Genomic DNA, 27532 nt, shown 5'->3' with positions numbered 1-27532 from the left:
TAGAATCACTTCAAAAACAGTGCACTTGCAGAAAAATATTAATATGAAAACATATCACATTACAATGCTATTCATATAATATTTGTGTTGTACATTAAATAGAAATTACGATATATTCTTGTTCAGAAAAGCTTTCAAGCTCTGACAGCATTATTTGAGGGTTTACATATAGAAAAATGGAAAGAAAACTATTTTATTATCCTCCACTAGAGGGAGAGAGTGCAGCTCTTGTTGCTGGGCAGATTCTGCAGTTTTATACTGTCCCATTTAAAGCAATGATGTCACGTTTAGGGGAAAAAAGCCCCGAGCAATGTAGTCCATTATATTATGAAATATTAAGTAACTCCTAAAATACTAAATCCCTGAAATCTAAAATTTCGTTGCTGCTAGGTTAATTTCTGGAACCAATACCACACCATGTTGATTTCTTTAGACATGGATGTTTACATCTTTATTGAAAGATCGGAAATAAATAGCAAAAGTAACAGAAATTGTAATATTGAAAATCAGTTACAAAACAAAATGACCTATACTGTACTTTCCATTCTGTATTGGATGTGGAACATTCCTACAGGTACTGTATCATTTTCACTGCTTCCTTAGAAATCAGAGCATGATTTCTTCCACCCAACAGGTAACCCTTTGTCTCAGAAGCTCAGAGAAGTCTCACCTCCCCAACGACAATTTGACAGTAACTGTTCAGAGTGTCTATATTTTCATTTCACCTAAACACCCTGATGATCCCATCCATGATATCCACACAAGTATCTGTCACTTTTAGTCCTCTGGACTCGTGGTCCTGCTGGTTTGCAGTTTGTGGTAGGGTAAGAAAACAAGCGCTGGTGTCTGTGTGCCCATAGAATGTTTGGGAACTGCCCCAGCCCACAGAAACACGAGACACTTGGATTAGCTTCAGAGTATTGAGCAGGACCAAGCTTCTGGTGTATGTAAATGTCGTCTGGAAAGTGGGCACTGGATGCCCACTACCTGAAGGATAACCATGGATGGCACAGAATCGAAGGCTGAAATGTCGTTTCCATTTAAAACCCACTGCAGAAAGAGTAAAGAAGAAAGGCTGGGAGGGCTTAATGTGTCAATTATCAAAGCAATAATCTACCCCTGGAAGTGTAAGTGACCTTTAAAAGTTGCAAATGTTTCTTTATATATTGAGATGTGGACAAACTAAGCACAAGGCAAAAACTGTTCAGTTTGTGCTTACATAGATTTTAAAGGAAGCCCTCTATTTATGGTTCAAGAACAAAAACTTAACAAGGAAACACAACCCAGGTGTTAATACAACATTTGAATTTAATTTTGAAGTTTACAAGATGCTCACAAATAAAAAATCCTGTAAAATATATTTCTATTCTGCACTCCTGTTTATATTTATTTAAATTTTCTGAGGAACTGGAGGCAGTTCAATAATACATTCCTTTTCCATATCTCTGGTTAGGGAAAACTGTAGTTATTGATAGTATGAGTGCTATGCAGACAGAGATTGAAAAAACCCCAACAAAACAAGCGAGATTGGAACAGTTATTGAGAAGGAAGGAATGACTCTATCTCAAACACATAATGGCAACTTTTGTACAAATAGTTCTGGCTGAGCTGTCACAGGGATCTTGGTTGTAGGATCTCCGGGTTTTGTTGGCCTCATGCTGACATAAATAATTTAATTTATATTAGCTAGTTCAGTGCTAATTTGACCTTGCTGGAATTTGCAGTTAATTTGGTATATTTGCAACAAGTGCAACCCACAACCAAGTCATGGATTGAATGCTCTGAGATCTCTTACATGCACAAGTCTGACCTGGAGGAACTGACTGCAGTGGCAGTGTGAGTCATGTCGGAGGCCCCAAGTTCTCTCTCCTCGCATGGTACTTCAGATGTTCAGCCAGCTGCAGCCACACCCTTATGCTCACACGTTTTAAACCAGAAAAGTGAGATATCACCATGTGCAAAATGTATTAGTGTTACAATAGCATTTAGGACTAATAGGATTTTTCTTGATAAGATAGTTTATTTTACCCTCTCGATATACAACTTTGATTGCTAACGTACAAAGCTGAAATTAAATAACACTGCAAAAAGGGACTGTTTTACCACCTCTTCTTTTGTTTTGTGAGCAAGTGTCATTCCTCCTGTGCTGTGACTTTCTCAATCAGGGAAATAACTATGACGAGTTGCAGAACACACATTTTCCTGTGGACATCTTTATCTACAACATGGAAATGTAGGTTTGCTGTAGCTGCTCCCACTGATGAACTTAAAAGTGTGTGGGTGGCAGCAGTTCAGTTCAGAAGTGGCAGTCACTGTACATACTCCTACCCATTCAATGTACCCTGCCAGCTCTTTAGGCTTCTTCTCCAGCTCAGTGTCCTGTTCCTACTCACTTTCTCCCTTCATTCTTGCTGCATTTTCTGTGGCAGGATGAACCTGGCTCCAACCTCCCAAGTGACACAATACTCAGTGTTGCTGGGGGAACCTTGACAAGTCACTGACAAAATAGCCCCTCCACTCTGAGGCGGGACTGTCAACATCTGCAGCATCCCCATCTGCTGAGAAACATCCTTTGGTCCTTTTAATACACTCCAGAAAACTTTCACATCTCTCACAGGATGCACCGAAGAGTTTTTACACAATTTAATTGAAAGAGGATAGCCTTAGATTAAATACTACATAAAAATTCTCTGTGAGGATGGTGAGGCACTGGCAGAGGTTGCCCAGAGAAGCTGTGGCTGCACCTTCACTGGAAATGTTCAAGACCAGGCTGAATAGGGCTTTGAGCAATTTGGACCAGTGGATGGTGTTCCTAACCACAGCAGGGGGTCTGAAACTACATGATCTTTAATGTCCCTTCCAACACAAACCATTCTATGATTCTGCACTGTCCTCCTGAAGGATCTAAGAAAATTGGACAGGATCTCCTGTACCTGTAGCTGCTGTAATGCATCAGCTCTTGGAGAGAGAAGAGAGAAGACAGAAAAGATATGTAGTTATTCTCCAAATGGAAATCTCCATGCCAGCAATAATAAAAATATTGCTCTTTCCTCTACTTTTGAATTCCATTCCCATGGTCTAACCTCAGTCTTGGGTGAACTTGAAGATAGCAAATTAGTTCGTTCTTTCCCATTTGAGTAAGACTCTGCAGCTATCATAGGAGTAGGCAGGGGGATTACCGAAAACATTCATATTTGCTCAGAGTATTGTTTGAGAATGTTGTTTTGTGGTGAAGCCACCAAAGATACCAAGGATTCTCCACAGAATCTCCACAGACAGGCAGTGGAGTGTTTGGCAGTCAGGAGTTACCAAAATGAAGACAGGGCACAAACTTTTAGGGTGCCATAAGAAAGCCGTGCAGTCCCTATGCCAAATGACAATATTAAGTTGGGTTTGTTTTCCTTTTTGCCTTTTTACCCAGCACCAATGTACCATACCCTTGCAAATATACAGAATTCTTCAGTCACCCAAAGAGACTCATAGAAGAAAGAGGAGGCAAAATGTATAAATACCATAAATTATCTTTCCTTTTAACAGTAACTGTGTAACGAAGAATTGGCCAGGTCATTTGGTGACACTTTGTACTGGGTAAAAGTTCAGTGATTCAACAAAATTGGGAGAAGGACTCTTTTTCTGTTCTGTATCTTGGTGCTGCAGAAACCAAGCTCCTATTTCAAACCTTTCCTTCCTCATCAATCACTGCAGCACCACCACTTCATGGGAAGCAGGGTGGCAGTTTAATGAGAGCTTTAGGGAGGAGAGTGATCAGCACTACAGCAATAGTAGAGGAAAAGTGCTGGGAAGAGAAATAGCACTTTGTATTTTCATCAGTACACATTTCCAGAGGGCTGAATGGTCTATAAGCTCTACAGCACAGCTTCCGTTTTGAACAATGGGGATTAAGCAAGTGGTTGAAGCTGAAGAGTATGGTCTGAATGAATGAACTGCTGGGTTAAAATGGTATGGAATCCTGGGCTTGAAGTGTAGGAACCAGTGGGTTGATGTTTAGTTGGCGGCCAGTACAAGCAGAACACTCAGGGGTCAATACTGGTGCCGTAATTGTTCATTACCTTGATTGTAACTTGGATAATGATACAGGATGCTCCTGCAGCAGATTTTCAGACAATACTAACTTAGAAGGGGTGATTTGCAAACCAAACAGTGGAGGTTCAGTTGAGAGGCCTCTGAGAAACTTAAAAACTGGGTCAACAGGAACCTTATGAAGTGTAATGAGAAGTGCAAATTGAACACATGGGGTTGAATAGTGCCAGGCACCAGTGCAGGCTATCAGAGCAGCAGCAGCAGCTGAAGAGCATGTGCCTGTCACAGCGGACACTAAGTTGAACATGAGCCAACAGGGTGTTTTCATTGTGAATAAAGTGAACCACAGTCTGAGCTACATTAGGAAGGGAGCATGGACAGCAGATGAATGGAAATTATTATTCCTCCGTATTTAGTGATAGTGAGTCCACACCTGAGATAATGTGTCCTGTTTGGGGTTCCCCAGTTCAAGAAAGATGTTGAGAAACAGGAGAGGGGCATGCAGAGGGCCAATGAAATGGTAAATGGCCTACAGCATACCACTTGTGTAGAGATTTTGAAGAAGTTGGGCTTGGTTTGCCTGGCAGAGAAGAAAATAAGGCGATATCTGACAACAATCTAAAACTAGATCTAAATCTAAAAAGGGGAGTGGCAAAGATCATTGGGCTGGATTCTTCTCAGTAGTAGTGCATGGCAAAACCAGAAGGAAAAGTCACAAGCCAAGTCCTTGGAGTTGTGATGCATGTGGATGCATGTGGATGCATGTGGTTGTGCATGGCTGGTGCCACAGAGGAACATACTTCCCAGAAAGGCTGGCCAGTCTCCATCTTTGAAGGCTTTCAAGGGCAGCTTCAGCAAGGCCATGACTGACCGGCAATGCCACAGGTCACAGTCCTGCTTCCAGTGGAAGGCTGGACAGGGTGGACCCTAGAGATCCCTTCCAACCACCACTTCTAGGACTATGCTACCACAGAGCCCCCCAGACAGTGAAAGAAATTGAATTATCAATTCTTTCTACTTCTGCTTTCTTCCCTCTCTCCCTCCATTCCTCTTTCCCTTGAAGTTATATTATGACATCTAATTACCATTATGTTTAAGGGACTAGTAAAACATCCTTCCTTTTCAGCTGGGGTTACTCTGCTTGCCATCCAAGCATTTTACACTGGATCAGGCATCTTATTCTTAGCTAAAAACCGCAGACTTTTTCTGATATGATAGGCTTGTCTTCCCCATTCTTACAAAATGGACTTTTTTCCTTAATGAACATGATTTGTACTCTGTTAGACCTGCACATGGCTACCATTCAAGTAGATCCATACATACTCATCTTCTCAAGAGACAACATAAATCCAAGATTATAGCCCAGAACCACAATGGTATATGAACCAAAATTGCTGAAGCAGTATGACACAGCTAAGTGAATTCTCCATCAGATCAAATCTCTGTTGGCACAAGGATTTAGGCACATAGGCAGCATCTCAGGTACTGAGATAACAGCCAGTCAAATCTGTTTCTGTGGCAGACAATAAAGGATGTTAGCATGTTAGATAATTCAGAAATCCAAGTATGCGTGTCTCAAATTTGAGTAATAACACTAGTTGATAAGCGGCAAATTTCAAGTGTCAAGCCCCTAGCATCAAACCTTTTAAGAAACCAGACTTCAGTAAAAAAGCTAATGCCAAGTTACAAATTAAATTCTGGGATAGCAGTGCGCATATACTGTTGGGCAAGGTATTATTGTAAAAGATGCAAAAACCTGGGAACATGTATACTGAGAATGACACACATTTGCAATGCACTATCACAGTCTTTTGAAATGGAAATCTAGTTTTGTTTATGAAGGAGACATAAATAAACCCAATCACAAGTCTCTGACACTAATCTAGTTATTTATTCTGGAAAAGGATTTCTTTTTGAAGACTACAATGCAAAGCACCATAAGTTTTATGTAAAGCCATAGCAATAGCCCATAATCTGCCACACACTTGAACCAAATCCAGACAGAAGTGTTTCATATTGATATATTTGATGGACTAGATCCATAATGGAACAGCACATTTTTTAAATGAAAAAAATAGATCAGATTTGCATTTGTAAACATCAGATGGAGGAAAGAGTCAAGTAAAATTGTAGAAAAAAATATTTAAAAGCCCCAAATGCATATTTTAACCCCCTTCAAACCAGTTATTCTTTAACAGACTCTGTGCCACGATTTGCACATAGGCGGTATGTGTAACACCATTAAAATACTTCTCTTGGCCTCTCCTCATCTTGTCTTCTCTCAAGATACTTCTTATATCTTCTTGGACAGCCTTCATTTATGCTACTCAGTGCACTGCTAGGACATCAAGAATCTCTGAGGATGAAAGTTATGTGTGGTGGCATACAGTCACCTTAGCCTGGGTATATTCACTGCAAATAGAGCAGTGAATTCAGATTGTAAACCTCGTTAGTCAGGTTACTTAGAAAGAGCCAGCCAAGGAGTGAATACTGCTCTGAAAAAGTAATGTATTTTTGCATCTCTTCTACCAAGGGTGGAATATTTTTGAAACTTATTTATTGCACAAATAAGGTACCATACAGTGAAATTTCCCAAGCTGCATTGTCAGAATGGTTTGGATGCATAAATTCAACCAGCCACTCTGAAATAAACATAACTCAACGGCCGTTAAAATCTTGATATCGGCTGCATTTATTGGATTATATCCTCCAACTCACCGGGATGTAAATTTCCAGCCATAACCTGTGCAGCAATAAACTTCATTCAGCCACAAGAGTGTGCATGTGAGAGGACTGCAAATCTGCTCCGCCAAACCAGAATTAGCCGGTATTGCAGGAATGAAAGAGCGTGGAGATTTGAAATTGCAGGGAATGGAGACAAGGCGGTGCAGAGGACGAGATGCCTGGGGGGCAGGCAGCCCCAGACCGATGCCGCACTCCTATGGAAAATAAACCCCGGGGCGGTGAGCAGGGGCGAGGCTGAGCTGGCGCGGGCGCTAAGCGGAGCCGGGCGCAGGTGGACACCGGAGCCCGCAGCAGCCCCCGGGGTCCCGGGGCGCGGAGCAGCGCCGCGGGTTGGGCTGACAGCGGGGGCTCGGCGCCGAGGCGCGCAGGGACGGCGGCGCTGGCGGAGCTCGGTGCGGTGAGTACCTCGGGAGGAGCCAGGAGCCACGGCAACACACCGGCACCGCGGCGGGCGGGCGGGGAACGCCAAGCTGCCGCGCCGCTTGCGGCAGAGGCGCGCTGGGCTGTGTGGGGCTGTGCTGGGCTGTCCCGGCGCGGGGCTCTCGGGGCCGGGGGCGGCGGCCCCTCGGAGGCGCGGCGGGCCGGGAGCGCGGCTGCCGCAGCGGGGTAACTCGCGGTCATCCTTTGTGCTCTGCGGGCGGGCGGTGCCGCAGCCGCGCCGCCTCCCCAACGCCGCCCCCGCCGCCCGGCTCCGCCGCAGCCCCCGCGGGCCGAGCCCGCGCCCCCGCCCCGGCCCCGGGCTGCGCTGCTGAGCTGTCTCTGTGGCAGCCCCGCGGCCCCCGCCCCAGCTCTGCTTCGCATAGGTGAACCGAGCCGGGGTGCTGGGAAGGCGACGCGTGTGAAGCTCCCAAAGCTGCTCTCTTGGGAGAAAAAAGTACATCCCCTGCCTTCGGGCCGCTCCCGAAACAGGCTGTGAGCCTATACAAAATAGAGGTGATCGCCTAATGCAAGCTGCCATTTCCCTTGGTACCAAGAGGAGAAAGCTGTCCGCTATCTGAGCCAATTCCGCCGTCCCCGGGGACGGGGCACCACGCGTGGGTCACACCGGGGCACAACAGCACCGAGGGGTCTCCGGGAAGGCCGCCCGATCAGGGCTTGGGAAACATCCCTCAGGGAGGGACAGCAGGGCAGCAACCCCGGTCTGGAAACGGAACTGCTGCCGACTTTAAGCAAACTTGTGACCCTGGTAATTAGTTTAGCCTTTTAAGCATTTAATTTCCCTGAATTTGTGTTCCTTGCCGGGCACACATTGTTATGCACTGGGGCTCTGACTGGCAGAGCTGACCGGTGTCCACATCTCAGTGAAGTTGCTGACAGCTTAAGTGCTCGGCGTGTCAGCCAGGCGAAGTCAGACTGCCAAAACATATGACAACCAAAATAAACCATGTTTTTGGCAATGCTTCCTCTGCGTGTCTTCAGCAACCAAATGTGTGGCATGTTTACTGGGAATATTGCAAGGTAAAACTCATTACTAGTTATAATTTATTTATGAGTTATCCATTGAAACTGCCTTTAAAGTACAATTTTATTCTATAATTTTTAACACGGAGGCAGTCAAATGCTGGAATAAGTTGACCGAATATATGTAAATTATTCATCATATGGACTTTTTATATCAAGAGCAGATGTTTTTCAGTGATCTAGTTGAACTACAAGCTAGAGAGCCATAGCTCCACTGATGGTACATGGAACTTGGGTGTTTTGCTACTAACTTTGGTCTTGTTACGGCACCTGCATTTGTCCCTAAAATAGCTCATGAGTCAAGTTTTCAAAAAAGCTCAGCACCTTTGCTGGCACTAATGCTTGGGCCATGTTTCTAAGAGCTCTGCATACTTTGTGTGCATATAGTCTAAAAAGCTTTTCTGGGAAAAAAAAAAAAAAACCTAGTTCATTTCCAGGTGACCAAACAAGAATCCAGATTCTCCTCCCTTTAGATGAAATTCCTTCTGAGGGGCTGTATTCAAGCACTGTTACTGTGAGTGGGTCTTCACTGCCTTGCTTGTTGGGGAAACTGGCTGGCTTCACAAATCATCTGCTGTCATTTTCATTCCAGTTTCTCTAGGATTTCACAATTGCAAAGAGTCCCTTGGGCTCCTCTGCCTTTCATGAGCCTGTTCTTGGCAGTGCTGTGGTGTGGGAAGAAGGCTGAAGGCAGGTAAGTGCCTTTCTCCTGGGTGCAACAGGCCATGGGGCGATCAGTCAGTCCTGGGGAGGGGATCCAGGCATCCAATCCTTGCTTTATGCAGAGACTGAGAGCTTGTGCAGTAATTGGAGATTACCTCCCCTGCTTTTCAGTGTATTCACTCTGAACTTGTGACCTTAGTGAAAAGTTAATAGTATGAAAGTAATAATAAGCAAGAATTCAGTTCAAATGGAAAATAATATGCATTTTCTGAAGATTTGTGGGGATTGTTACAAGCATGACATTAACTTGCATCTACTCAATCTAAGCCCACTCTGTCAGCAAGATTGCAAAGAGGAGTATCATAACTTTGCAGCTCAATATCAATTATTTTTCTTCAAATAATTTAAAATATATAAAAGATGTGCCTGTTTCCTGTACAAAGAAGAAATTTTTTTTGTATCCAGTATAAGGATTCAGGTGTGCACAAAACCAGTCAAAAGTATAAGAGAGAAAGGTGAGGCTTTACATTTAATCTTGACTCTGAATCTTCAGTTACATAATTTTGTATTCCATTATCTAAGATGCACTGTAATATCCCTCATACACTTTCGTTAATCTTATACAGAGCATGTGCAACAGCTTGTGATTTTCCTTCATTCTGCCTCTTCTCATTATTTCCCATTAGCATGATTATTCACTGTGTTTATCACCTTTATGCAGCTAGTCTCTCTCTGCCTTGTGAGTGGGCTGAATCCTCTGTAAGTAGTCCTGTAACCTACAGCAACAGAGGATCTGGCTCCAAGTACGTTACTAGGAAAGGGTTGAGATGTCATCTTTAAGACCTACCTTTTGTAGAGGAAGGGTGAGGTATAATCATGACTAAGGCTGTCCTCGTTAATTTAATTAATAATATAATTTAATAATTGTGACCAGGTTATCATTTTGTGGTTAAAAAACCAGTCTGCACCACTGCGTGGCTCTGAGTTGTTCCCCTGCTGCCCGTCCTGCCTCAAACACTCTGCAGGACCTCTAAGAAGGACCTCTAAGCACCATCCCCATTCTCTGTTTCTCAGTTTGGAAATGAAAAGCATTTCAGTATCCGTTTCCACTGGCAACTCGTCAACTGGTGACAGCTTATCTGCCTGTGCGGCGAGTGTTAAATGTGCACAGTTCTTGTTCCTCCTGACTGTGTCACCAATACCTCCCATGGCCAAGTTAGGGCTAGTGACAACTTAGTCGCTAAAGAACATCTGTTTATGAACAATTTGCTACAGGAGTGCAACATATTTTAGCTGCAGCTCACTTATGAGGCAGATCAGTGTGCTCTTGGAAGAGCCTACGTGCTCAAGCTGCCCTAAGTTACCCATGATTACCTGCACTGCAAGGAAGGGTCAGGTGGCACTTGACTACAAAGGGAACTTAGGCAGCAGCCAGGCTGGAGAGGCTGCACGTATCAACAGGTGTTCACTGGTGTCTGGGACTGGCCAGCTCTGACTCCAGCAATGGATTACTGTGGAATACCTCAGGGCCTTCTCTGTGTGTTTATCTAGCAATAAGAAAAAATGTAAAACAGTTTGGAAAGGTAGTAATTTGAGAAGCAAAGTATACTCACGTATTTAAAGACAAATTTTCAGTTGGTACAGAATCTGGGTTAGTCCATTCACTGCCTGTTTGCAGCAGTGAGGAGCCAGCCCAGAGGCACACATTCTGAGGGCTCACAGGAGACATAAGGAACTATTAAAAACAGTTTTTGATAGCTTTTTTCTCTCTTTCAACTGTCATGAAGCTGATGTTTCTTTTTATTTCTCTGGAGAAGAAAAGAAGACAAAAAATTACCACCTCTGGTAATTTGTATCATTGCATTTCTAGTCTCCATGGAAACCTATGTGCTGCTCCACAGTTAGGTAAAATTTGAATCTGTTGCAGCAGAAATCAGATGGAGGGAAGACTGGATTCTGCACCTTGACTGTTAATCAATTAGAAGTGGTTTTGAAATTATTTTCACCTTGTGTTGCAGTCTTCGCTTAGAGTAAAAACAGAATAAACGGAAGTAATCAAATTAAGCTAGTATGGCCTGATCCTATGTACACCTATGCACATAAGCCTGCCACTCAGTTTGATTCTGATATGCACTGACATTAATTTGGAAGAATTCTTTGTGTTGAGTAGGATTATAAGGATTAATACTATGGAAACTGAAAGCACAATAGCAAACTGTTGTCAGGTTGACTCTAATAAAAAGCTTCCCAGAGAGGTAGTAAAAATTGCCTCGTTGTGATTTATGTAAGCAAAGCATTTCAAAAATTAAGACTCTTAATTCCTTATCTTTTGCTGTCTTCATTCTTGTTCTCCCACTGCTAAGGAAGAAATACACTCCCAAACTGGTTTCCTCTGAAAAGATGCAGTAACTTCATCTACCGGCTGCTTCAGGATTTCACTTTTTTACTCCAAGCGTTATGAACTTGAACACAAAGGCACATCATCTTACTGGGACAGCAGAAGGTGACACAGAGGAGTAATATACAGAGAGAGACCAGTCTTTTTTGTGACCACAGTCAACCCATGAGGAGTGAGTGCTCTCAGCCACCTAAAAGTAAGTAAAACATATAGTAATGGAAATAATGCAGCCTACTGTCAGCCTCTGAATACTCCTGCATAGACAGCCATGATAATAAGGTACACAAAGAAATAAATTAACTGGACAATTTTCTAAGCATTTTACGTTTGAACAATGAAAGCACAGAACTCACTACAACTGCACTAACCACAGTGGTTAAATATGATCGTGATTGATGGTATTCACTATAACCAAACTACAAAATCTGATCATTTTGTATGAATTTTTTAGCTGTTTTCTGCATTTACTTCAGAACACTGTGGACAAAATGTATGCTAGTCGAGAAGATATTGGATATGATTTTGGAGATGACTCAAAAGTTGGAAGTAAGCCAATTAAACCCAATCCAAACATTGATGGAGGATGGGCTTGGATGATTGTACTTTCCTCTTTCCTTGTGCACATACTCATCATGGGTTCCCAAATGGCCCTTGGAATACTCAACATGGAATGGCTTGAAGAGTTTAATCAAAGTCGTGGCTTAACAGCGTGGGTTAGCTCCCTCAGCATGGGCATCACACTCATTGTAGGTATGTGCCAGCATCACATATTTCCAAATTATATAGATTTTTAGAATGTGTTTGCCATTCATCCCTTAAGTATTTTCTTACAATTGTGCCGAGTTCACTTTTTAAAGTCACCAGGACACATTTTACAATCTAGATGGAGAAAGGGAATAACAGGGAAGATGATAGGGAAGACAGTCCAGGAGACTGACTGCATGAGCAGAAAAGGAAGCCTGTGACTTCCAGGTCTCACTAGAATTAAGAAAACAGATGATCTGTGAAGCTTAGCGTCTTCCCCATGCTCTATCTGTGAGGACAAAATGTTGAATTTGCACGGTTTATATTTCAGTTTGGCAGCCAAATGAAAATGTATTTTTTTTGTTGTAGTTGGATCAACCCAAAATAATATCTGAAGGAAATGTTTGTGTATATATGTACATACACATCTAAGACCCTGTAAATGAAGATTGAAAAAGTTGTGTTTAGATCTGCCTAAAATATTTCACTGAAAACAAAATAAAATGCTTAATTTCTGGTTATTTGTGAAAAGTCTTGCACTCACGCAGCATCAGCATTGGCAACAAGGGTTTCAGCTTATTCCTCTGTTTAAAATGTCCCTTCTTCATGGGGTAACTTTGATTTTAGGTCTTACAGGTATTTGCTAAGAATTTAATTAGTTGGTTGTATTTCTCTTTCCATGATTTTAAGAAGTAATATGAAAAATAAACTGAGTTGCATGAGTTGCCTGATGTTTAACATTTTATTTAAAACATTAAGAAAATTAGGGTGAAAAATTATTAGAGCATAAAGAATTAAATAAATAATTTATTATTTCTTTCATGTTTTTTAACAGGTCCTTTTATTGGTTTATTCATCAGCGTGTGTGGATGCCGCACGACAGCTATAATTGGAGGGATACTGAATGCCCTGGGTTGGATACTGAGTGCCCACGCCTCAAATGTGCACTACCTCTTCCTCACCTTTGGAGTGACAGCTGGTGAGAGCTGCTCTAATGTTTGAAGGTTCTTTCAACTATTTTTGATTCCTTTGAAGCTTACCTGAGTGAGTAAAAAGGGAAGGTAGACTGTAAAGTTATTCCAGCTCTGCTTTCACACTTTTTACAGCCTGTTATCTTTTTAGAAAACTTATTTATTCAGTGGATTGGGCCTAGTGACTTCTGTTATCATTTAAATCTGCCATGTGAAGGTGGAACTTTTATCAATTTCACCCAAGTAAATACATTAGAGGACATTTTTAATTAGGAGAATTAGTGTAACCCAAACTCTAACAAGTAAAATTTAAAGATTAATTTTATATCTAGCTAACTCCTCTCCTTGTCACAGGACAGAATAACAAATGTTTTATCCGAAGTTGCTCCATATTAATAGAATACTGGATTATGATAACTCTGCACTGCTTCAAAACATATTTTAAAGGGTGAAGTGGGTTACAGCTGGTAGGCAGCTAAGATGCACACAGCTGTTCACTCACTCTCCCACAGTGGGATGGGGAGAGAATCAGAAAGGTAAAAATGAGATAAAGATAGTTTAGTAGATAAAGCAAAAGCTGGATGCACAAGCAAAACAAAGATAAGAAATTCATTCACTACTTCCCATGGGCAGGCAGGTGTTCAGCTGTTTCCAGTAAAGCAGGGCTTGGTCCTGTGTAATTATTACCTGGGAAGACATTGCCACAACTCCAAGTGTCCTCCCTTCCTTCTCCCTTCCTCCAGTTTTATTGCTGAGTACAACATCTCATGGTATGGGATGTCCCTTAAGTCAGCTGGGGTCGCCTGTCCCACTGCATCCCCTCCCAGCTTCTGGTGCTTCCCCTACTCATGGAGGGTGAGAAACAAAAAAGGCCTTGATGCTGTGTAAGCACTGTCCAGCAACAACTAAACCAACTGCCTGTGTTATCAGCAATGTTTGGGTCACAAATCTAAAACACAGCACCATATGAGCTGCTAGGAAGCAAATTAACTCTATCCCAGCCTCACTTAGCATAATCCACGGGGCTGTATATCGTACATAGTTTCCAATAACGGTTATTCAGATTGTATCAACAACCACTTAGAGCAACCAGTATTGCTACAATTTTTAAAATCAAAAGGACTGAAGTAATTTTTTGTCATTTTAATTGAAATTAGATGTCTAGAAAAACTTTTGACATGTGCAAGAGCCCAATCAAAATACAAAGAGGCATACATGTTTAGACATCTTCCTTCAGAGCCAACAGATCCTTAGTGCCTGAATGCTCAGTTTCTAGCAATGTTTCTTGTGAAAAAATTCAGTTACTTGAAGTAAGTTATGTAGAACCCATTATTAAGTGCTTAAAGCACTACTCCATTTTATTTGCTGTTCATTTTTGAAGAGAGATACTGTTCATAGATATGACACAAAAAGGTGAAAATTATCCATGTAAGAAATACAAAATTTGTTCTTTAATTACTATCAGAGCAATACTGAGCTGTTCGAGGGGCTTTGAAATATTACTCACTCCACGGATAACATGGCCAGTTATGTTTGCAGATGAGGCAGTATCTATGTTATATTTGCCAGAGGGAAACATGAAGAAAAGGGATTGTTTGCAATACTAGTAATAGCTTCAGTACTCTGCATTCTCTTAAACTGTCCTTTCATAGAATTTCATAGAAATCTACAGAATTTCTATACATAAATTTTAATCTAGCTTTCTGGATGGAGAAATGTTGAGACTAGCAAAGATCACTCTGATGACCCTTTATACCACCATACCATAGACTTCAGTCATGTTGTAAATTCCTGAACTAAGAACAATGATCACAGAGAGGATTCTGCCTTTTTCAGGATTTCTGTTTCCATATTTTTTTAATATAATCAAGCAGGCAGAAATCTACAGAATTCTTCTTGCAGCCCATACTGCTTTTCAGAAAGAGCACGCAAAAAATCGCAAATGGCAGAGATTATATGAAGAATTTAAAGAGGGGTGAAAACTATATTTTCAGAAAAAAATCAGAGGCAAACTTTTATGTGACGTGGAGAAGTGAGGTGTTGTAGGAATAATTCTGGCCAGAAAAGCAGTGTAGAGATATCTGAGAGGTTCTTTCCAGCTCCATGAGGCCTCTGCTCACTGTCCCCTCCCTCATGATCTCCTCACTCTCCCTCAGTCCCTGCCTGCTCACTCCTATCCCCTTGTTCACCATCCCCTCAGTCCCAGCTCGCCCAGGGGAGTCTCTCCATGTTCTCATGGCTGCTGGCTGTAAAGCTGCTGTTCCCTTGCAGTGGCCACCTCTTGCTGCCGTCACTTCTGGGCCTCCACACTGTGCTTGTGGGCCTGCTCATGGCTGCTGCCTTCAGTTCGCCCCTACGATCCCTACCTCATCTCTCCATCTGCAGCCACCCTCAGCACATTCCTGAAGGGCCCCTCACCTCAGGGCTCCCTTCCCCAGCTCCTCCCAGCCTGGTCCCCTCAGCAGGGCCTGGGCTGGTTCCTCACTGCAGCTGGCAGCAGCCCCAGGAGCAGGAGGTCTCCTGGGGGGCAGAGAGGCCTCCCTGAGTCTGTGGTTGGGTTTGGGGAGGGACACTGGCGCAAAATAAAAGCCGAATTGTGTATTTGCCCAGGAAAGAAATAAATACTTCTAACAAGCAAAACGGGTCAGCTCTGGCCAGGGTCACAGCTGTGATGTTGAGGGGCTTTTTTTTCAGGCTTTTGTGGAATCATGGCTTTCTCTGGCCTAGCTATAGCTAGATCATGCTATAGCTGCATGCAGCTACATTAGCACCTTTCTAGGAAAACTTCTAGGCTACAAAACACTTCTGAGTTACAATCACAGTGAGTTGAGAAGCATCTTCCACATATACCTGTTCCAATCCAAATTCCTCTATGAAGAATTTGCTGCGAGAAAAAATGGTGAACTGTTACCTCTAATGATGTTTTTGCACAACTCAAGGCTTTCTGCTCAAAGTATATGCCATGAATACCCTGGTTTTTATCTACAGGTGAGGGTTTTTCTACAGAATTAGAGAACTGCCTTGTAAGACTGAGCAGCTACTGCGTGGCCCTCCCTGGAGTGCCCAAAGAGAACCAACCTGGAAGCCACCTGAGGTCCCACCTGCTAGCCCCATGTGCTGACTCCTCAAATACATGTCGTGGTCACTATGGCTCCACAGCTACTGAGCAAGGACAGGAACTCAGTGTGAATCTTCATTGCTGGGGAACTTAGGTGAAAGCAATAAGATGTGCTCACTAAGCAGTTTGGGTCACTGATACCATCAGATGTGGGTATTATAAATGCAGATATTTCAAAATAGGCTGTGTCTATATTTGTCCTCATAGTAACTGTCACTGACTGATTGTGGGACATTTGTAACTTTCCAGGATTGTCATGCTGACCTGAGATAAAGGTTTTATATTCCATGTGTTAATTTTTCCAGCAATTAATACCAGTATTGTATTCTCACTGGAATGAGTACTGCAGAATTTGGAAAACACTACAAGACAGAAATGAAAGCTAACATCAGAATTTAATATTTATTATTGATTTTACTATTATGTTTACACAAAAGTTAGGAATAAAACTGATTTGTTTTTCACTGCTTTTTACATTGTTGGCAAAAAGTTCAGATTTATTTTATTTTTTTTTTCATAGGCATTGGAAGTGGCATGGTTTATCTGCCTGCAGTGGTCATGGTAGGGCAGTATTTTCAGAAGAGAAGAGCACTTGCACAAGGGCTCAGTACCACAGGAACAGGGTTTGGAGCTTTCCTAATGACTGCCTTACTGAAGTACCTCTGCACTGAATTTGGGTGGAGGAATGCCATGTTCATCCAGGGGGCCATCTCCCTGAACCTTTGTGTCTGTGGGGCACTTATGAGACCACTGTCTCCCAAAGACCTCCGTGAAAAATACGTGGTGAGAAGTGATAGTGAAGAAAATCGGGCAAAAGCTCTGTCCCATTCGACAGAGACTATAAAATCTAATGGAGTTCTCAGTGAAGAACCAGAGAAAAAAGAAGAGGCAGCAAATGAAGAAGTGCTTGGCAGTGTGCAGCACATAGAAATTGGAGGTAAATCTGGAAGTGGAAGGAGTATGTATGGACTGCGCATCCTTAAGACAGTGAGCCAGCTGACAGTTACAGTCAGGAAGGGCTTTGCACTCTGGTACTCCAGCTACTTTGGAGCTGCATCCCTGTTTACCAATAGAGTATTTGTGGCCTTTATAATTTGGGCTTTGTTTGCCTATAGCAGCTTTGTCATTCCCTTTATTCACCTTCCAGAAATAGTCAAGCAGTACAACTTATCTAGGCAGGACAATGTATTTCCTTTGACATCCATTATAGCCATTGTTCATATTTTTGGTAAAGTTATCCTTGGAATCATCTCTGATCTCCCGTGCATCAGCACATGGAATGTCTTCCTCATGGCTAACTTTACCCTGGTCACCTGCATTCTTACTTTGCCACTAATGCAAACATACGTTGGCCTGGCTGTGGTTTGTGCTCTAATAGGATTTTCTAGTGGCTATTTTTCTCTAATGCCTGTTGTGACTGAAGATTTAGTTGGAACTAAACACCTTGCAAATGCCTATGGCATCATCATTTGTGCCAATGGAATATCTGCTTTGTTTGGACCACCCTTTGCAGGTAAAAAGTTCAAATTGCTAACCAAAAGATGTTTGTGTAATGACTGTGTGACTCTTTATATTATTAAACTTTCTTATGCTATGAGCATGTGTAGTTAACAAAATCACAGCTGCTCCAGAATGGATGTAACATCCAGCTTTACACTGTACAGATTTACAGGTCACATCTGCTGGGTTCCAGCTCACTGTCCTCACATTGAAAATTACAGTTCTTGGACATAACCCTAAATCTATTACAATCTATCCTTACAATGGTATGTTTCCTTAAACAGTATCTTATGCTTCTTTTTTTTTTAAATGAGAAAGGTGTAACCTATTTTTTCACGTTTTGTGTAGTATATACACTATACATACTCATTCCTTTACGCACATGAAGAAACGGTGATTAGTTCTCAGGGTAGGCAGCTGTTTGTACCACAGCATTAGCCCAAGGACTGTGGTGTGTGTTTGGGTGTCACCACTCTAAGCTGCCAGTGGATGTGTTGATTTAACTAACTTTGCTTTGCCTTCCTTCAGCCAGAAATACCTACTTTGGGGACCACACTGCTCATAACCTCTTTACTGGCCATCCCAGCAGAAGGGAGAAAGTGTATGTATGTTATCCCTAGAGTTACTTAGGTTTAAACAGACATTCATTATAAATTTCCTCATAGAAAGAGGCGGGGCAGCACAGACGAGATACAGGTACTGATTGTCAGTGCTACACCGGACTTCAGCTCTCTTTTACAGAGGTGCTGAACAGAAGAAAGTGATAAGAAACCTTGGGAGTCATGGGCATGGTCAGCCAGGGGCAGCTCTAGGCTGAGGGGAAACCAGCAGCACACGAGCAGCCCAGAAAAGCAAGAGCCCCTTCTCTCCCCACCACTGAGTGAGCAACACGAGTGAGAAGAAAGCTTGCTCAGTGCCCCATGAAAAGCAGCAGTGTTTTATTCTGCCATGTTCCCTCAGCACCTCCCAGTCTGTGCTAAACCTGTCTCTGTATTTGGTCTTTTACGAAGCAAATTGGATGCAACTAGCTGATGTAAAGAGAGTTTCTGGTCTTGTAGGTACATCACAATGCAGCCAGTGTGGTGCGAGGGAATTTTGCTGGTTTGGGTTCTCAAAATTTCCTGAAGTAATTTTAATGTGTTTTTGCAAAGGAACTGAGGTTGGAATGAGAGTCATTGCAGTACTGAGATTGTATCTCTTGAACAGTCTTCTATTGGTATGTGAGTCTTGGAGACAGCTATAGGGAATGTGTTTGCTTGCACAAGGCACGGCATTTGAACTAACCAGTATTGGGCATTTTACAGAGGCAGTGGTAGCGGGGAAGAACTAATTGGTTTGGGATTACAAAATGTTGATTTTAAAATCAGATCTGTAATAACTTGCTTGAAAAATATTTTTTCCTACAAAGCATCTGTGGATTTGACAGAGATGTCATGAAAGAAATGTGAAGTATTTTTTGTAATTTCACATGCACTGTACCTTTTTGTCAAGCTTTGTAACAAACATGTTTTGTCCTTATTTTCCAGGTTGGATATATGACATCACACAAAAATACGACTTTTCTTTTTACATAGCTGGATTGCTATACATGGTGGGAATAATATTTTTACTTATACAACCTTGTATTCAAAAGAAACAACCAAGAGAGAAATCTACAGAAGAAGCACAAGTATAGAACAAATCCCAGAAGATTCTTTTACAGAACGTTTTTATTTTCATGTTTCTATTGTGTTGATAGAACCAACCACATTTAGCTGCACTTGAGTGAAAAGCAAATGTGCTCCATAATGCTAATAAATTATTGGAAAATATGCTTTCAAAAATTAGTTAAGGTATTTTACTTTAGAACTATCAAATACAGCAATTAAAAGCACACTGCCAGTATTTTAATATTAGAACAATGGTAAGACCCCTTACCCTTGCTTCTCTTTTAACTTTTCACCATTAACCATTGGTGAAAATCCATTGACTGCAGTGCAGTTACTCTGATTTACACTAGTCCTACAAGAGAATTTGGTCGGGACATGAATGATTTATAAAAGTCCTTCCTACTATGTATTCAATCTGATAAAAGATTAGTTACTGAGAATAAGAAAATGATTGTATTTCTTGCCTGGCTAGTCAACTACTGTTGAAATGCTACTATGATAATTCCATTAATTCAGCATACTAAAATTACTATTTCTGTGATGCAAATCTGAAGAGAAGTTCTCATATATTTCTGAAATGATTCAGTTGGACTCAATAAGTCCCTTCTAACTCAGAATATTCTGTGATTCTACTTCAATGATTTTTAATTTTTGTTTTTTTTAAGGTACCAGCTGCATCTAAAGTAGCCATCCTCAATACATAGGCTGCATTATAAATGCTGTGACACTTAATGCACCTGGAGTAAAAAACTCATAAATGCAGAAACAGGAAATATATGGAAAATATCATTGTGGCTGGAAAATGTTTCCAGAAACAGTTTGAGGTCTCTGGCCCCTTTACCTAATTAGAGTTATTGTAGAATTTAATAACATTGCCAGTGACTCCTTCCATGGGAACAAACTCTACTACAGCACACTAAATTTTGTTATAATTCAATTTAATTGTTCACAAGCCCTGTTACATATGAGCAGTCATGTTGCTGCTTATAATGTACACCATGAACTGACTAAGAGTCATCATGTTTGAGAAGTTTATTCACTAGAAAATTAGATACTGGAGAACATGGAATAGCTAAAGAGCATTTAAAATATTGAAATAAATTTTTTTAACATTAAGCCCCTGGTAACCAATGCAGAAGGTGTTGTATGGTGGTACAGGGCATAATTTTTTCAGCTTTGAGAGGTGAGTCTGATGTTAATTTTCCTGTCAAATAAGAACCACTGTAAGTTTTCATCCTCTTAGCTTTTTGAAAGTTCATTGCATGACAAATCAGGTTCTTAGTTTAATATTGCTACGTGCTGCTGGAATTCCTTAAAAAGCAATTGAAACTATTCAATTATATTGAAGAACTATTGGGAAACTGTTCAGTATGCAGTGGTATCAATATCCTGATCTTCTTTATAGCTGCAAGGTTGGTTAACAAAAAGTTCTGAATGTGTATTGTTCTATATTCCAATTCACCAGCTTCTTAGTGTTGCACTTCTACAACTGTTGGCAAGGACATACTTTAAAGTAGATCACTGAAGTGAGCCAAGTTAAAAAAGAAAACCTTAAGAAACCCTGAACTACTTTAAGATTTACATCAGTGCAATCATATAGGGTAGTTATGTATGGACTTTAAAACTCACATAAGACTACTGAGGTGGCACTGAACTGCAACAGTGTGAACACACAGTCAGGAACTTAAAATCAACTTTTGTTATTGGAGAAAATGTGCACGTAAATTTTCACATCAGTTCTTTGTTACAGGTTAAATGTCTTCTTGGTGGGAAAGCTGCTGATAGCTCATTTGAACGGAACTATCTTTTATCGGTGAAATATATGTTGAAGTGATGATTTCCTTCATTTTCCTTTTTTTTTGGAAGATATATACCCTTTATACATAGATCTTCACTTTGTCTTTTGTCAAAAGCAACTTTATTTGCATATTGCAGTAATAAATAATATGTTGTTCACTTGTGATATCTGCAATATATCTTTCTATGGAGGTCCTTACAGGGCCACATGTTGAGAATAAACTTACATTCCCCAAAAATGCACTTTCTATGCATTTAAGTTAATACAGTATTTTAGACACATAATGAAATTTGTATTTGTCATTATCCTAAAATGAAATAATCACAAAGAGGAAAGAATATATATGGAAGTGTTTCTTACACCTAAAGATCAAAAATCACCAAATGTTTCCAGCGTATTGGTATATAGTTGTAGAACAAAAAATTCTTAATCTGAATCAGCAAATATTTAAGTATTAAAGTACTGGTTTATAAAGAAACAGAATTATACAACAACCCTGTATTAGTAGTTTTTCATCAATTTCTAAAATTCAAGTTTAGTACTTGGCATGTTAAAAATTTGTAAACTCCTTACACTCTTCAAATATTAAACTATTATATACAAATACTGAAATCGCTGTTTTTAATACTTAGGTCCTAAATCTAGTCAATTGTAAATGATGTATTAATCAGCCTCTATAAATGACAATGCCACAGCACCTGCTATAAGCCACGGAGGATGTATAGCCTAAATACAAAACAGAAAAGTCACAAAGAAGAACTATGACGTTGCCACAACCTGTTCTATTGCAGTAACTGCTATGATGCTGATTAGAACACAATTTCAGGATACCCAAAGTTGTAATAGTTACATGTTGCTCCTAGTAGGGCATATTTTGTTTTTTCTCTTTCAATCCTTAAAAAAATCTGTTTTCCTAGTAAAGAAGACAAGTCCTTGTGTCTGACCCAATAAACAGCCAGGCCTTGCAACAATTGCTTCAATGGAAAATGCACCTTTAGTCAGTTAGGTTTTTGTTCTGAGCACATTGCTTCTGCCTCCTTTGGGGCTGCAGCTGTAGCTGGCATTTGTATGTGTGAAGGTTCCCAGCCCACTTCCTATGGGGGCTCTTGCATTTCAGGTGTGGTTGTGTCACACATGCTCTCCACAAGATCTTCACAGAGCACATTACTGTCACATAGCTACTTGTAAGAGAAAGTAGAGGCTTAAAATCATCATTTGGCTTACTCGCTGCTGATTATTCTACTACACAAAATGTGTTTAGACAGCAAAGAGGCCTTGTATGAAGGTCACTTGCAGTGCAAGCTGCCCATGCATTTTGAAAGATGCAGTGATAGTTAAAACTCACAGAACATCAGCAGAAGTTTTGCCCAGTGTTGTCAGTGCAAGATATCGCATGTTCTGTGAAAAATCTGAGAGCTGGTTTTGGTATGATATCCATGGCTTTTCTGCCACACTAAAAGCAGCTGTAATGCCACATACTTTCCTGGTGTGTAATTCATACAGCTGCTCTGAAATCAACCAAGCTGTGTAAGCTGATGCCAAAAAATTTGTCAGGATGTAGAAATTGCATCAGAAATACAAATCTGTTTTCAAGGTAAGAAAAAGAAGCCTTGGGGTTTGAACAGAAATGCAATTTTAGAAAACTTTCAGATGTACTGTAAGGATTAAGCCTGTTTCTCAGGAGATGCTTCCCTCTTCCAGAATGACTCCATAAACAAAATCAGGTGAAAATATTATAAGGAGGAAGAAAAAATGATGTAATTTGTTAGATGACAGAACCATCACAAAAAAAAAATTAGGAAGATATTCTGTGTCAGGTATTATCTCCTCATTGTAAGTTGCACAACACAGAAACATTGGTTCTTCCCCCAAATGTTCCACTTTTCTACAGGTGCAGTTGCAGGAGCCTAAGTGCAGCTGTACTCAATGACTCCAATGCAAGTGATAACAGAAATAGAAAAGCGCAAGTCCTGGTGTAACTTGTGTTGCACACTGCAGGTGTAGCTGGATACTTTGAACTGCTTCACTCACTGCCTACAGCAAAGCTGTCTCAGAGCACGTGTGGTCCTGGTTGTTCTTGTGCAGGCACACACAACATCCTAGCACGTTGTAGCAGAGGAAGAGCAGAGATCATTGGGGAAAAAATGCTGTTTAAGTGCTGAAATGAAAATATAGGAACATTTTAAAAGTTTTCTTTACATTTCTGCTTACTCCCTGCCTCTTGCCATTCTGCTTTGCCCATGAAAAATGGAGACCATGAAGTTAAAAACAGTGTAGACTGGTTTTTAGTATTGCATACTTTTATTTCCTAATACAGTGCTCTATTAAAAAAATACAGGAAGAAAAGCAAAGCCGATTATCCCGGCCATTCCCGTGGCTCTGGATTATCTCAGCCATTCCTGAGGCTCAGGGTTATCCCAGCCGTTCCCTGGCTCTGGATTCTCCCAGCCGTTCCCGTGGCTTTCTCGAGGCGCGGTGACAGCCGCCCCGCCCCTGCGCGCCCTCTGGCGGCAGAATCGCCTCGCAGCGCCCGGAGCTTGAGGAAGGGCTTGTCCAAAATATCCGAAACTAATCCCACCCTCGACTCGTGCCTATCACAGGATAGCAGCTCACTGGAAGAATATTAGGAAAACACACACTGTGCTTACACGGTGGTGTCCATGTTAGGACTTCTCTTTCTTTTGAGGTGGAGCTTCTTTTACAGGACATAAGTATAGTACCTGGTGAACAATTTAAAATACTCTGAAATGCACATTGAAAGCATCTGCATCCCCTGAAGAGCAGGATTTATGCTCAGAACTACAGTCAGAGAAATGCCGTGCTTGGGGTAACAATGCAGATACCTGCTGAGTTCAGCCTACAAGGATGAAGAGCACGGGATGGACACACAGAGCTCCCACCCTCCACTTTCCAGTCCTGAGTGCAGAAACTGTTCTATTTCCTCTGTTCAGAAATCTGAATATGCTATTCTGTAATTCCACAGAGAGCACCAGTTCCAGTCTACACATAAATTAGTCTGGAAATGAAAACTCACATTATCTGGGCAAATTTTTATTCCTTAAATATACTGCTGAAATGAGAGAAAGGGAACGTGGCATTACTAGTTCTAATAGATGATTGCATTATGCCAAAATCATATATTTATTATTATGCAACTTAATTCTTCCTAGGATTTCTTTAAATTCCAAAATACCCAAGGCTTTGTGTTAAACTAATAAAAAGTTTACTGCCTGCCACAGTACCTTATCCTACCCCACTCACACTCTGCAAATGATAGATGAATTCCAAATATACTGACAAATAATTTCCTGGTCTCTCTTCAATCCATTCTCTTCCTCTCCTTTAGTTATTTTTACTCCCTTATTCTCCCTTCAGTTGTTCCTCAATCACAATATCAACTGCTTTATCTTCAAACTGAAATAAAGCCCAGAACTTCAGCAAGCTTATCTACTCCCATCTGGCCTTCATCTCTAAATTAACAACACGCTCTATTTTCCTGTCTCGCCATTTCCTCCTGTGCTTTCTTTGCCCCATCCCCTTTTTCTTGTGCTTACTTGAACTCACTCTCACTAAAGCATCTGTAACGCCTTTGTAGCCACACCACAGGAACATCAGCACAGCCCTGTCCTCTGGATCTGCCAGTCTGACACAGAACTTTTCTTGAAATTCTGTCTCACATAGCCTCAAAATAATACAAACCCTGTGAGCAATCTCATCCTGATACAGTCGTGAAATGCACTCTGTATAAGACATGTCCCACTCTCCATACTACAAGTTTAATCTGCCTCTCTGAAGTCTTTCAGAGCATATCCAGTTGTCACAGCAGAATCAAGAGAACTAAACCCATTTTTAACTTCCTCATAAGGTCTCACTGTTGCTTATGTTTTCATTAATTGCTCCACCTATAAATTGACAGGCTTCATTCTGGGCTTCTACAGCACTCTTGGGGATACAAATAAAGTTATTTTTCTCTTTAAAACATTTCTTATTTTCCATAAGCTAAAATCTTTTTCTCTCCTACCTGAATTATTAAAGCAGCCTTTTCTCTGACTCTGACAGGGACAGAATATACAATTTTGAGGTATTCAGACCCATAGAAATAAGCTTCCTACATCATAGCTCTGAATGTATTAGCTTTCCATCCCAATTTACTGACCCTGCACAGACTGGAGAGCTGGAACAGTTGACCTCCAAAAGGCCTTTCCAATACATCTTCTCTCTTTTGCACCAACAAATTGCCCCTCATTCTCCTGCAACTTCCAGGCTATCCTTCCAATTCCTTACCCCTCATTTGGCATGGAGAGGTTACCCTTAGCTCCAGTTGTCCAATAGTGGCAACTTCTGTTATTCACTCTTTAAAGTTTCAATTCAACATGTTCATACTATTTCCCATAATTTCCAGAGAGCTGGGAAGAGCTTCCTAACAAGCAAGCAAAAGTCACCTCTAACAGTTCCTTGCTGCAAAGTCTACAAAAAATACTGAAAAAACTATCTTTCCTTGTGCTCATGTCTTTTGTCAAAGACATAAAATGTAAGGAATGGCAATGACTTTTGTCTGGTAATGAGTCCAGCATAAGGGGATCCCAGTCTGTGGGTGAAGTTTCTAGGCACTACAATAATATGAATCATAACACAAAGCAAAGGTTTCACATTTCCAGTACTTAATTCTGGAAGTAGTGCGTAACACCATGGGTTGCAATGGAATTACCTGGATCACTGTGTTTATTGTAAAACAAAAGCTTGCAGGATAAACACAGCCTTTCTAAGATCTGGTTTTTACTGCACCCGTTCAATTTGATACATTTATTGTCTCAAAAAACCCACCAATCCTTATTTACTTGTTGTCTTAAGTAAAGCAGACAGATTGATGATTATGTTAAACCAATGAGATGAATCAAAACCAACAGGCTGCACAACAAAGCTAACAATTTCAATTTGAATTTTTGGGGTTTTAAATTTTTACTGTTTCAAATCTGTGTGAAACCTGAGAAAGCCTGGCAATATCTTCAAGCTCCAGAAAGGAAATGATGTACAGGAGCAATGGGACAGGAAGCCATTCCAGGAAGTCACAGTTACCTCGGCACAGATTGAGGATGTTCCAGAACTCTGGCACCGAACACTACAGCAATCTGAACTGGGAAAAAAATGAAACCAAATCTGAGAGACAACAGATTTGTAGAAGCCTGAAATCTCTTTCCAGTAATATCAAGTTATTTGGGTACATCTTTAAAAAAGCCACAAAACAAACCAACAAAAAACAGCTCCTTTTTTTATGCTTTTCTAGAGAAATATTATTTAACATGAATGTCCAGACTAATTTTTGGATCCACTTTTCCACATACATACAGATTTTTATGTAAAGACTGTGCTATTTACTCAGAGGGAGGTTAGTAAAACAACTAAAAAAAGTACTTCAGTCATATGCTTTGGGGAAAATAATGATGGCTCTGACATCATGAGTCCCTGTGGTTCTGCTTCTTATCATACATAGGTACAGTTAAACCAACATGAAATTGAAGGCAGTTCCCTTCTTCAGGGATGTGGCATTTTTTGACTCATTCCTTTGTGATCCAGTACAACACCAAACTGTCCTTTTTTAAGTCACCCACCTAGTGAGCTACTGCCCATCTCACAGTCAGTTGATTATTTCTGCTTCTGTGTCCAACTTTGAACTTGGCCTTCTGAGTTGAACACTGTTTCTTCAGATCACTTATCTATTTTACCAAATTGCTGTAATAAAATTACTGGTTCACTATAAAACAGAATCCTGAATTCAATTTGCTACACTTTTAATGAACAATCAGTGGTACATTTTGAAGCTGCATGTTCTTTCCTAAGATCTAACAAAATGAATGTAGTCATCCAGATTTGTACAGGATTTTTTTTCCCTTATTTTTCATGGAAGTTGAAACTATACTGACTACAGGCTTGTTTTGATGCAGCAGTTTTCCTTCCAAAGTATTTTGTAAGATTAATTACAAAACTCAAGCTTATGTAAATACCTTTGAAAGAGCTTCAGAAATTACATGATTTTACTGTTAAGATGGTAAGATTTTTTTCTTTTTTTTCCCGCCAAGTATTCCTAAGGTAACTATATGGGAGGAAGCTGCCACCTTATCTTCCTTCATGTCTTTGGATAGGCAGCCCAGTGTCCTGCAGTGGTCTTTTCCATGCTGCATCATACTGCAGAATCAGTTTGCTGTCAGTTCTCCTTTGCTTTTTTGCGTTCCAAGCATCTCAGTTCTATATAGCTGTTAATTTCTCTCAAATTCCTTATGCAAGTACAAAATGATCTACACAGTCAACTAAAAATGTTTGGGCTGATCTAATTCAAGCTGATACGTAAGAATGTTCCAAATCTTCTCATCCTGGCAATGATGAAGATAATATTTGCATTGTACATCTATTTCATGTTGAATGATCAAGCAGGCTACCACACAAATA

At 40.8% G+C, this 27532-nt stretch overlaps 1 protein-coding gene across 3 annotated transcripts; it reads left to right on the top strand.

Annotated features, from left to right (window-relative positions):
* The first annotated feature begins 6773 nt into the window (after positions 1-6773).
* SLC16A14 (solute carrier family 16 member 14) lies at positions 6774-21253 on the top strand. Of its 3 annotated transcripts, none has more exons than XM_032118946.1 (7): positions 6774-7183; positions 8840-8941; positions 11278-11504; positions 11760-12058; positions 12888-13031; positions 16662-17654; positions 19168-21253. In XM_032118946.1, exons 4-7 carry the CDS (start codon positions 11797-11799, stop codon positions 19314-19316), a joined length of 1548 nt encoding a protein of 515 aa, XP_031974837.1. In that variant the 5' UTR covers positions 6774-7183; positions 8840-8941; positions 11278-11504; positions 11760-11796; the 3' UTR covers positions 19317-21253. The 3 variants fall into 3 exon arrangements, with proteins under 3 accessions (XP_031974837.1, XP_031974838.1, XP_031974836.1); XM_032118947.1 differs by having other exon boundaries at positions 11274-11504; positions 11782-12058; XM_032118945.1 differs by having other exon boundaries at positions 11274-11504.
* Positions 21254-27532: the final 6279 nt, after the last annotated feature.

Source organism: Corvus moneduloides, chromosome 10 (genome assembly GCF_009650955.1).
Source record: "Corvus moneduloides isolate bCorMon1 chromosome 10, bCorMon1.pri, whole genome shotgun sequence".
NCBI classification, from domain to species: domain Eukaryota; kingdom Metazoa; phylum Chordata; class Aves; order Passeriformes; family Corvidae; genus Corvus; species Corvus moneduloides.
This window is presented reverse-complemented; position numbering and strand designations above follow the sequence as displayed.

Bases quoted from the DNA above. Each gene is read 5' to 3' on its own strand.
- SLC16A14 (XM_032118946.1), top strand. From the start codon at position 11,797: ATGTATGCTAGTCGAGAAGATATTGGATATGATTTTGGAGATGACTCA. The intron at 12,059-12,887 runs GTATGTGCCAGC...GTTTTTTAACAG, and splicing joins GGGCATCACACTCATTGTAG to GTCCTTTTATTGGTTTATTC. The intron at 17,655-19,167 runs GTAAAAAGTTCA...CTTATTTTCCAG, and splicing joins GTTTGGACCACCCTTTGCAG to GTTGGATATATGACATCACA.